The sequence below is a fragment of the Lygodium microphyllum genome, chromosome 11, assembly GCF_053477565.2.
Source record: "Lygodium microphyllum isolate KBCC chromosome 11, Lygodium_microphyllum_v1.1.10, whole genome shotgun sequence".
Taxonomy (NCBI): Eukaryota; Viridiplantae; Streptophyta; class Polypodiopsida; order Schizaeales; family Lygodiaceae; genus Lygodium; species Lygodium microphyllum.
The window spans coordinates 78,485,228-78,497,853 of record NC_141145.1 but is presented as its reverse complement, the minus strand read 5'-3'; the positions used below and the strand labels follow the sequence as shown (position 1 = coordinate 78,497,853).

General features: G+C 39.5%; 1 protein-coding gene across 1 annotated transcript in view; it reads right to left on the bottom strand.

Moving 5' to 3' along the window:
* Positions 1-9,151, bottom strand: part of LOC148028997 (DNA repair protein RAD16-like) — a 99,127-nt gene extending 89,976 nt beyond the window's left edge. Inside the window, exons 1-2 of the mRNA XM_087688514.1 lie at positions 7,625-9,151; positions 7,162-7,284 (exon numbers count right to left, since the gene is read on the bottom strand). Coding sequence (XP_087544640.1) covers positions 7,162-7,284; positions 7,625-9,151 — 1,650 coding nt within the window. The remainder of the gene's footprint in view (positions 1-7,161; positions 7,285-7,624) is intronic.
* Between the last annotated feature and the right edge of the window lie 3,475 nt (positions 9,152-12,626).

Sequence of the window (12,626 nt, the reverse complement as noted above, 5' to 3'; positions counted from 1 at the left end):
ATGGACAACCCACCACCTGCGTGTACATATGTGCAATCATGATAAATACAAGGTGGCATAACCACACACTCCTTTACTCCCAACAAACTCCCACTTAAAATGAATGTGCCTCAATTGGGGAGAGAATAAGAAAAAAGTGATAAAGTACAAATCTACATAAAGTACAACATGATGAGAAATAGATACCATCTCATCCTACATCCATTATCTTTCTAAGGAAGACAAAATGTTCTCTTAAGAGGCTTTTAGTAAGCAAACCTACAAGATTCTTATAATTTAATATCTTAGCAAGCTCAACAGAATTGTCCTTTACTGCCTTCCAAATGAAGTAATAGTGCACCTCAATATGGTTTATCTTCGCATGGAAGATCTGAATTGAATAGCACTCGTAGAATTGGAATAAGGTGTAGGTGTACTAGTAGTATCAAGGCCTCCCATTAGATAGCCTAACCTAAGGTCTCCTTACAAGCCTCAATGGCCACAATATACTCTCCCTCAACACTAGATAAGGCCATGCATTTCTCTATACCTTGGATATCGAAGAAATGACATCTCTATCAAAAGTGAAGACATACCCAGAGGTGGACCTCCTCCTATCTACATGTCCTGTATAGTTGAAGTTAGTATAATCCACAACTATAGTATCATGGCCACCACAACAAACACACATATCTACAATGCCTTTCATGTACCTCATGATAACCCTTCATAGCATCCCAATGTCATTGGTCACATGTAGCTAGATAGTGTGCCACAACTCCCACTACAAATGCTATGTTAGGACAAGTAGCTATCATGGTATACATCAAATTTCCCACTATGGATGCGTAAGGGAACTTGCAAAGATTTGAATCCTACCTTCTTGAATGGGGAGTTGAAGGAGAAGATCTATATTGAGCAGCCTCCCAACTTCTCTTCTTTTGATGGTAAGGTGTGCATGTTGAGGAAGGCCCTGTATGGCCTTCAATAGCCTCCCCATGCTTGCAATGAGAAGATTGACTCGTTTCTCCAAGAGAGATTGGGGTATTAGCATTCCAAGGCCGATTCCCAACTTTATGTTCACACCTTAGGTAGAGGTCATGTGTTGTTTATCCTTTATATGGAAAACAACTTGATTGTGATAGGTGACAATGCCTAGATGGTTAAGCAAACAAAGGCAACACTTCATGAGAAGTTTGAGATGATGGATATGGGACTTCTTCATTTCTTTCTAGGTCATGAGATCTATCAGACTTTGAGGGAAAACTTTATCTCCCAAGTAGTATGTGTAGGAGCTCTTGACTACTTGTGAGATAGAGGGATGCAAGTCTATTATGACCCCTATGGATCCAAATTGGAAGGCTATAGTTCATTCTGATTCTCCTTTAGTAGATGCTACTTGTTACAGGAAGTTGGTTGGCTCCTTGATCTGACTTCTCAATACTCATGTTGACTTGTGTTATGCTATAGGTATGCTAGTCGGATTCATGATGAGGAACCCAAGATGGTGCATTAGCAGGTTGCTCAAAGGATTTGGAGGTTCCTTTGGGGGTCCCTTGATTTATTATCCAATAGGTATAGGTGATGCAAACTTTCTACTTACAGAATGGAGTGATTCAAATTGGGCTAGTGATGTGGGTCATTGGAGATCAACCACAAGTTATTGCTTTACCTTAGGTGTCAGTGCTGTCTCATGGAGTAGTAAGAAGTAGCCCAAGGTTGCCCTATCTTTGACTGAGGTGGAGTATTAGGTGGTATATTTTACCACATGTGAGATAGTGTGGCTTCATAGGTCATTGGAGGATCTTGGCTACCCACAAGCAGGTCCTACTATCCTTTAATGGAACAATGAGAGTTGCATTGCCTTGGCCCGGAACCCTATGTTTCATGCTAGGCCAAAGCACAATAAGATCCAATACCATTTCATTCGGAAAAAGCTTCTGGATGAGACTATTGATTTGGTCTACTACAAGATAAAGGACAATCTTGCAGACTTGTTTATGAAGGTGCCTCCTTAGGCTTTACTTTGATAGCACTCCATATCCCTTAGCCTTCTCCTCTATCTAGGATCTGAGAGAGGGTGTCATGTTGAGTTAGCTGCAATGGAGCATCTGTGTAGAGATGCACGTTCAGAGAGAGAGAAGAGATAGAGACACATGGTTTGTGGTACTGGAGAGTTTACCAATAATGATTTTAGATAGGTATATGTACTATGTACAACCTAGCCCTTATGTGCAAACATGGGCGCTGCCCTTTATCCCAAAAACCTGCCCCCTAAAGGCAATGTGCCCAAAGGTAGAGGAAAAGAATCAGCTAATTCTAAGTATGGAAGCAATATCCCATCTCATCTACATTTCCATAACCAAGAAAGATACATTTCACTAACTTAGGATCTAGCTTATTGCATGCCCTTAGATACATGGCATAAAGCCTCATATCCAAAGACTCTAAGATGCGCACATAGAGGAAGATTTTCCATACCATACCTCCTCAACCAATAATAATGTATGGGGATCTCTTTTTCAAATATACAATAAACACTATATTAGGGAATTTGGAAATTCTCATATAGTTTGGGAATTTCCAATATAGTTAATTTTTGGCCACATGGTTAAATCTTGTCCCCTTACTTGAAAGTGGAGTCTACCCTAATTACTCTATAGGTTATCTTTCCGAGTCCCACTTTGAAGTATGGGTTAAGATTTAGCCACATGATAAAATCTTTACCCCTTATTTGAAAGTGGAACTTGGGAGATTTTTGAATTCTCTATTATGGTGTTAATAGTAATAATTGCCTTAGTCTAAAAATATTGTAGTAAGTCTACCTAACTAAGCATATAGTTTGGACTCTTTCGTGAATGGTCCTGTTCATGCACTTGGCAACACCATTTTGGATTGGGATATATGGGGCAATCAACTGACACTTAATACCCCCCTCATCACAAACTTGTTCAAATGCTTTTGAGACATACTCACCTCCATTGTTAAGCCTTAGGCATTTCAACTATACCCATACTAGTTCTTAACAAGAGTAAGCCAATGCTAAAAGGTAGATAGAATGTCTAATTTTTGCTTAATAGGATATGCCTAGACCTTACGTGACTAATCATCAATGAATGAAAAAAAGTACCTTGTGTCACCCAATGTGACTGATAGGGCATGGGACCACATATATCAGAATACACAAGAGTCAAAGGCTCACCCATATGTGTAATGCCAGACTTCTTATGAGAATTTCATGTCTGCTTGCCATAAAGACAATGGTCACAACAATCAAAACATTGCAATCAGGAGGTGAAAGGTACTACAAATAAGTATTTTCATTTCCTTTAAGGACATGTGTCTAAGATGATGATGCCATAAAGATACATACACTATATCAGCCATAATCAAAACATAGTCAAGAGATCCAAATACAAATAAAGAATAGAAGCTTCTAGCCTTGGTACCTCAAGCAAAGACAAGATTCCCATGGGTAATTTTATATGAAATCACCAAAAGATACATAATAAACACATTATCCAACTATCTACTAGATAGAAGGCTCTTGCTCAAAGCCAGTACATGGCATACATTATGCAGAGGAAAGGAGTTGTTTGAGCAAAATTATAGTCTTATATTCTCAATGCCAATAGTATCTAACACTAAGTCATTTTCTAGTCACATAGAATCTATCATGCTATGATAGGATTGAAACCAATTCATATGCAAGTAAATATAAAAGAAAGCCCCTAAATGAAGTAGCCAATACTAAGAATATGTGAATGAAGAATCGCTCAATTGAGAAGCATCAAGAGAGAAAGCTGCTACGATGTAATCATCTTCTAACTTTGGTTGCATTACATTTATCTCTTCAATGTTTACACATAACTTACTGGGGACAATATTGTGATAATCAAACTTTTCTTGCAGTATGTTCTCACCTTTCTTTTTGTGCTTATCATCATGTGTCTTATGGCATGGTGGATGGATGAACATGACCCGATTTCCCACAAACGTGTACTCTAATACCAAATGTGAGGTGTCTGCCAAGCTCATTCCAAGGCACACCTTTTTGTAGTCTAATGGTAGGTTTTCCAAATGACGCTGCCCAATGCTCCCTTGGAACATCATGGGGTTTGTCACTTAGACCCCACTGAGTCTACATCACCAACAGAAGTGTTCTGGCCAAACCACTAGGATCGAACTGAATTTTTGGGTTTCTAAAATCAGACGTGTCTCTAGTTAGCGTCAGTAATTCTGAGTTTCCACTTCTACAGGATTACTCAAATTGAAGCGAACTTGCCGGACCCCTAAAACAATGGATTCTACCTAACGACTAGTTGGTTAAATTATCGTTTTCCTAGTTCTATTGCCAATTTAGAAAAGCTTCTAGCTAACCGAGACCACGCTACCATTGGACCGGACCCCTCGAGGGTTATGCCCGTCCACTTTCCTTTGATGATAGAATTATCTTTAGTTTTTCAATTACCTACATCACATTTTTTGGAATATACACAACTAGCTTCCTTAATTAGTTCGTTAAATCACATGTTCCTTCACGTAAATTATCTCACGGACACGCATACAATTCAAATAATCCTTGAATAAAACAAACTTCTTTATTATATTCGAAGCTTATTACAATTTGCATCTTTTCGACCCTACGGAAGATACAGAGAATTCCACGAGGATATTCTCCCCACCAAAATTCCACCCTTATAACTAGTATTTAGGGTTCCAAGATCCCATCCGGGGTTATGAAGAGGCTTGTTAGATTCTAGGAATAATATAGGATTTACGGCTAGAGTCCCCCCTGCACCCACATTTCCTACTTCCCAAGACTATTCCTATGGATAGACCTTTCACTATGGAGCCAGTCTAAGCCTCTTGAAGTGATAACCATGACCCCCTTGGAGTAGGGTTTCACAGTTAGCTTGGGGATAGCCTAGTGTGACCTTTCCTTTTATCCTGTTTGTCAATGTTTTTAATCAGAGATCTAGATTCTAGCAAACACAAATAGTCCTTTCAACAATGATAATCACACCATCGTGCAGTTCACAGCTTCCATAGCCAAGGTAGACCTTATCTTAAGGTAACCTTACATTCTAATGAGGATTCTCCTCCCCATAAAGAAGTGTTGAGTACATCTCTTACAATATGTTAAGCAAGACACGAATTTCCCGTTTGGGGCTAACCTATCCAACATAAGTGAAATTTCTTAAAGAAATATATTGTGCCAATAACTTAACGAGATTACTTACATGTCCCTTTAAATAGAGTTTCACTTTTTAAGCATTAGTCAACACTTAACCTTGTCGTGTTTGACAATAATTATATTGACCCATTTGACTAACCTCAAGTGCGCATAAAGTCATATGTGCAATAACCTCTTGCAACTATTTCCATAATGATTCCATGATTTAGAATCTCACTTAATCTAACTACAAATCATAGCGATTAATTGTTTAGGCATGTACTAGTATGCTTTCTAGATGGAACTGCCAATTCATGTAAGTATAAAATATAGAAGCTAATATTTTATGTAATTATTTTAGGTAGTGAAATAATAACCTAGTAATGAATAACATGGTTTGATACAACAACATTGGATATTTTGTCTTTGCTTGAGCTTGTGTTCGCCACACCTAATGTTCCGTTGGTAGTGGCAACTCCGGTAACCTCGAGCACTCTCGTATCTCTGGCAATACCCGTTCCTTGACCGGTTATAGTGGTTTCCATGGTCTTTCCATCTCCTCAATTTGGAGCCATCATTTGCAAGTGGATTCGAGAGATAAAGAAGAAAGAAAGAAATTGAGATGGGAGAGCGTAACAGAAGATGGCTTAGTCGAAGACCAAGATAGGGGGGATTGAGCTAACTCTCTCCCTCGCAACCTCTCAAGGTAACTCCTCTCTGTCTCTCTCTCTTTCTCTCTCTCTCTCTCAAGCTTCTTCTCGCAGTCTCTTAGAGAGGTATTCTTCTACCTTCCTCTCTCTACATCTCTCTCGCAACCTCTCGGGGTCTCCTTGTACTTCTCTAAACTGCTCCCCATGCCTCATATTTATAGTAGCTGAATTACAAAAGAAGGGTTGTGGTTGAGAATTAGAAAAGCTCTTTATGGAGGGGATCTTGGCAAAATTAGTGATCTAAAACTTCTAATATACAATCTAATGCTCAGATCACAAATTTGATGGTTCCATTGGCTTCGAAAGGGGGTTAAAACCCCAAGACAGTTGCTTAGAAATCTTCGAGATCACTCCTTTTTCTTCTCCCTATTCGAAGTGATGTTTGCTGCCTATAAACTGCGATCGCGACGCGTGTGATTTCACCAATCATTCTTTTTTTTGCATTAAATCTCCAAAACTAGTTGAAAACCACTTGCTTTTTTTACATAACACCATGTTCTAGAAATTTCCATAGCATTTTAGGATATTTATAATAAATAATATCTAAAATATGCTAGTTTTGTCCAAAAATCTTATATTTTTGAACCATCCATACTATACACACTGACATTAATGACTAATATAACTCATAGCTCTCGTTCATGTGGTAACTTCCATGAGATGGGTGGTTATAATCCTTGTCAATCTACAAAAAAAATTGGGTTACGATCCTCATTTAAAAAAAATAAAAATAAAATTATTAGTTAGTTAGTTATTAATGTTATTTAGCTTTTACTTTAGTCAGTGTTTAGTTAGTAACTTTACTAACTTATTAATTGACTAACTAACTTTCGAACAAACCAACTAGCTTTTAATTGCGTGGAAGTATTACAATAGCTAAGTCAATGTAGTACTTTGCATTACAACCATCTTGGCCTACATGAGTTGGGGTTGGGATATGTTGTATTAATTTATCATAAATATATTGTCACTTCTCTATAGTCATGTAATGTCTAGTAAGTCTCCAACTTTGCCGAAGACTAATATAGATCTAATCCATTTAATATTTTAATCGTCTATCACCATGAATGGATCAATAGCATATTACACTTTGTAAATATATATTGCATCAAATCTCAACAAAAGAATATCACAAAGCCCTCAAATAGCTTATCATTAACCATACACCAAAATTATGATGAAGTTTAAAGAACTTGATCAATAATAAATGTATAAAGTAGAGGGTGCTTGATTCCTTGCATCATATAGAACAATCAAAATGATAATAAAATGGGAGAAAGAAATAGCTATACTTACAAGGGAATACAACTCTTTGGCATGATTTTGAATCGGTGTTCCTGTTAAGCACCATCTATACTTTGCTTGTAGTGCATACATTGCCTTTGCAGTATTGGTGTTTCTATCCTTAATAACATGAGCCTGATACATAAGACTCCTTACGTTAGATTGTTAAACCATGTAAGAGAGTACACACTATGCTCATTAAGCTAGATGGAATTCTCAACTTAACATATTGATACTAGTAAGGCCAAACATTAGAGAAAATTAAAGAGAAACTAAATAAGTAACCTTGCCATACTCTCATTAGAGTTCTTAATTTTGCACTTAAAGAACCTACTTGAGGTCATGTTATTACTTTAATCATTTTGGTTGCATTGATGCATCCAAAAAGAGAAGTACAAGTCCGGCTTAAATGTTGTAGCTTAAATTGTGATTTTCCATGAAATAGATAATGTTTAAACCCTTTTAGAATGAATACCTCATCAAGTATAATGCGATTCCACCTCACTAAATGTAAGATAGAACGCTTCTTTGATCTTTGATTACTTTTTCTTGAGGTCTCTAATTTTCCCTCAACTGCATCAACCACGTTGGATTGTACATGATCTCCTTGCGCATTACTTGACTTCTTCACATCTCTTTGAGTACTAATGCTGTAATATGTTCTTCCTCCACTATACCTTGTGGGTCGTTTCAAACATCTTCTAGCATGCGTTTCTAGTTTAGTAAGAGACAACTTGTCTTTGCACCATGTGCAATACCTTATGGAAGAATTCCTATACTCCACTTCAACAATGGGGTGAGTTGTCACAACAACATCATATTGTGCAAGCTGTGAGATGTCTTGAGTTCTGTTAGATCCATGGTAGACTAGAACGTTAAGGCTTCCTTCCTTAGTAGATTTCTTAATTTCTTGTGCCCATTGGTTCATGGCTGTCTGAGGGCAAATGACAAGGGTGGTCTTCATTGCTTCAAACAAAGGTTCACTAGCATGAAGGGTCGGGTCATGATGTGGTTGGCATGATAGTGTACGAGGCAAAGATTGATTGTGATTGGATGGATGAATGTCACGTGTGCGTGTTAGAGGAGAGGGTCTGTCACATGGACGCATCATTAAGCGCCCACCGTCATGTGCAAGAGCGTATGATGGCTCAGGATATGGATTGGGAAAATCAAGGGATGGCATGTTCAAGTAGGAAGTGGAAGGCAACTTCTCTCCGCCCGGGACGTTGGAGCTAGGCACCATGGAAGGAACAACATGATTAGGCAAGCATGAAGGAGTATGGAGCGGCATTGATGACAATCGTGGCAAGCATGAAGGAGTATGAAGCGGCATTGATGACAATCGTGGCAGCGCCGATAGCACCGGCTGTACGCGAGGGATATTGGGGCTAGGCAGCATGGAAGGAGTATGGGGTGTCATAGGTTGCAATCGTGGCTGCACTCGTAGCGCCGGCTGTACACGAGGGATATTGGGGCTAGGCACCATGGAATGAGTATGGAGCGGCATTGATAGCAATCGTGGCTGCATCACCTGCAGCTGCATGATATTTGGGATAGACACCATGGAAGGAGTATGGTGCGGCATTGATACAAATCCTGGCTGCATCGGCTGCACCAGCTGTAGCGATTGCGGCGACGGCGACGGCGGAGGCTGTGGTGTGGAAGATTGCTTGTCCAAGGCCCTGCTTGCCAATATGAGAGAGATTGCTTGGATGGTCTTCCCCATTCCCATCTCATCTGCTAGGATTCCTCCTCTCGTGCTGGAGGCCTCTCGCCTTAGGCTCCACCACAGCCACTGCTTCTGATGGGGAAGCAAAGGGCAGGTAAGCTCGGGCGGATCGTCCTCCATGCCCAGAACCGGCGGCCGGACCTCCTCTTCTTCTACTTCTACACCATAATCAATATCTCGGAAATACCTCGTCAGTCGAGCAATCTCATCGTCATAGCATTCATATTCGTAGCTCAAACGACCCTTCGACCCTGATGTATGGGTTAGAACCATTTTTTCGTGTGGTGCTGCAGATGAAATAATGAAGCGGCGCCTGCAGGAGAAATCATAAACTCACAAGGTTAATGCAGGTGTCAGTATTCGATATATGTGCAGAGGATGAGCAGGAGTGAGAGATTGTTCATATTACCTGATCACTGACTTGTTCTTCTTTCGGCAGGAGACCTAATAAGCGTTTTCAAAGAGGAAACGCAAGAATACGGTGTGAACAACAGCAAAGAGGATGGTGATGGTGATGGTGATAGTGATGATGATGATAATGACGGTGGCGGATGATGATCGTGGAACGAGGAGGAGGAGGATCAGTTGATGGCCTCAGAAAGCATAAAACACCAGCCGATGCTCGTGAGTCTTGAGAGTCGGAGAGAAGGAGAAGTAGAAGGGACGCTCAAATTGGGCATCTAAAATCGGACGCTTATATATAGATAGTCATAATATGAATAAAAAGGTAGACAAATAAATACACAAGCTAGACTAATTCTATGTATAATAATTATTAAAAACTTAACTCTAAGTAATTAAAATAATTATTTAACCTTAAATGATGTGATAGTGTTGGACATATGAAAATTGTGAGGGAGGAAAACATAAGAGTGAATCTAGAGAAGACCTTTCTTATTTCAAGGCGGCAAATGCAACACTTAAGTACAATTCGATCTCAAAAAGAGGGATGATAGCTTGGGTTAGCACATGATTGTTACTAGTCGATGAGGAGAGAGAGAGAGAGAGAGAGAGAGAGAGAGAGAGAGAGAAAGAGCCTTAGTTCATAGGATGAGAGTTGGAGAAAATGATGAAGGAGAAAGGAAGAGGACACTTGTTGCATGGCACATGCACTTGGTTGGATGGGTTGTGGATCACTGTGCCAACATGAGCTTCCTCTTGAGCATGTGTCTTCTTCTCCCTCACTCAACTTTCCTTGTCCTCTACTCTTTTCCTCCTTTCCATGTGCCCTCCTCTTTATCTTTCTTACAAGCTCCCTTCCAATAAGTGTTGCCTCCTTGGTTGTTATTTCTACTATCCCTTCTTGGGCTTCTTCTCTCATAGCCTTTGACATGACACCTCCCCCCTTTCAAAAATTGAACTCTGGTGATGTAGTGTATTGCCTTGCCATTTGTTGTTGTGGGATCTATATTCATGGCTAGTTTTACTTGTAGTTTGCCCCTATACTTGTCTTGAAAGATTGATTTCTCTGTTATCTTACATGCTTGGTTGAAAGGCATCTTTGTGGTTAATAATTTGTCATATTTGGTTTATTTTGTTGTTGTAAGTATGTGATTTTTTGTGTATGTTTTCGGTGCATATTGTTGTTTGTTAGATGTCTATTGTTGTTGAGTCCTAGGCATGATAGGGCTTCATTCCTATGGGGTGGCTATTATTCTCTTTCTATTGTTATCAAGCTACATATTGTTTGTATTTTCTAAGATGGGTTCAATTAATGTGTATGGTCCAATCCTCATATGCATTAAAGATTCTGATGGGCCTTTATTCCTTAGTGGGTAATAGAGATTTATCTTTTGTCCATGTTGATATGTGATATGTTCTTTTCCTTATTCTTTTTTTTTCTGCTTCTATTGCAAGCTTTGTGATTCTTGCTTTTCTTTCTACACATAACTATCATCATCATCATCATCATTATCATTCAATGCATCACCACTAGATGTATACCAATTGCCCATCTCGTAAAAAATAATATTCCTATTCAGTTTGAACTTACCTCTGACCAGAGCTATAATAGCTATATCCTTTTTTATCTAAAGAGTATCCAGTGAAAATACATTTTTTAGTCTTTGGATCAAGCTTGTTTTGAAGCTCATCTAGCACATGAACATATGCAATACAACCAAACAGTTTCAAGTGTGACACATCGGGCTTCTTACCTATAAAGCATTGTTTGGGGGTCATTCCATGAACTACAACTATGGGAGTTCTATTCATAATATAGACACAAGTATGAATAGCTCAAGACCAAATATATTTTGATAAATTGTTTTCATCCCATGCAACTTCAGTAATATGCCTATTTTTCCTTTTTGCAACCCATTTTATTGTGCTGTAAATCTACAAGTATCTAATTGTCTCTTTTTTCCATGAGACCTCAAGAAGTCCATTAACTCATCAGAGATATACTCTCCCTCTCTATCTAACTCCAAGCACTTAACTTTCAAGTCTATTTCCACTACAAGAGAAGGGGAGAATAGTAACGCCGAGTTTCGATATAAATTAGCAGCGTCGCTATTTGCGTCACTAAATGCGTCGCAAATAGTGACGGTACCCAGATAAAAAAAACACGGACGAAACCCCAGTACAATATTTTACGAAAGAGTTTGCGAAGAGAGCGAGAGAGGGAGGGAGATGGAGAGAAAGAGAGAAAGAGAGAAAGAGAAGGAAGGAGAGCTTCTCCCCACCGCTACTACCACTATCGCACTGCCGCGCCGCCATTCACGAAGAAGAAGAGGAAGTGTACGAAGGGCGAAGAGGAGCCGTCGCGAAGAGAAGACTAAGAATCCATCTTCGAGCCTTTGCAGTGAGTACATTCCTCCCTCTTGGTTTGTTCTTATTCTTTCTCCTTTTCTTTTGTTTGTTTTTGTTGAGAATGAGGTACATTGAGGGAGAAGAAGAAGGAAAAATGAAGAAAGAATGAGAGAGAGGGAATAAACATGAAACATAATAGAGAGAGAGAGAGAGAGAGAGAGGGAGGGAGGGAGGAAGGGAGAGAGGAGAATGAATGAGAAAACACGAGGGGATAGAGAAAAATAAAGAGAGACCATATTCATATCAGAGGACATTTCATGGTTAAAAGCTTGGTGAAAGAAACTCCTTACACCTTGACACGTCACAACAGCCATTGCACTTGAGAAGGAGTAACCAAGTCTTCACTAACAGGAAGCTCCATGCGATTCTTGACATGGTATCAGAGCCGCACCACTGAGAGAGGCTGATTTTGAAGGTTGAAGCAACGGAGAAGAAGCAAGGTTGGAGCAAGCAAGTCACGGGTAAGAAGCTCTCCCATTCTTCCACTCTCTCTCTTGGATAGTGCCTGTGGAGGCACCGGAAGCAGGATCGAGCAAAAATCTTAGATTGTAGTGAGATTTGGTGTGCCTGAAGAGCGCTATGTATTCTGCAGATAAGTAGACAGTGAAAAAGGTTGTCTGCTGTATTGCTGTGCACTACAGGTCGAGGATTGCAGAAGATTTGCTTGTTGTTTAGTATTAATTTTGTGATAATGGTAGAGAAAAGTGGAAGCCCCATCATTGAGAAGCTCGACAAGAACAACTACCGATCATGGAAGTTCCGTGTCATAAACTTCCTTATTGGAAAAGGCCTCTACGAGTTTGTTTCAAGAGAAGAAAAGGAGCCAGAGGTGAGTGATCCTCCAACTGTAGAAGAGACAAAGGCACGGAAGGAATGGAATGCAAAAGATAAAAAGGTCATGTATTGGTTGTCTGCAGTAATTGACAATAATATGCTG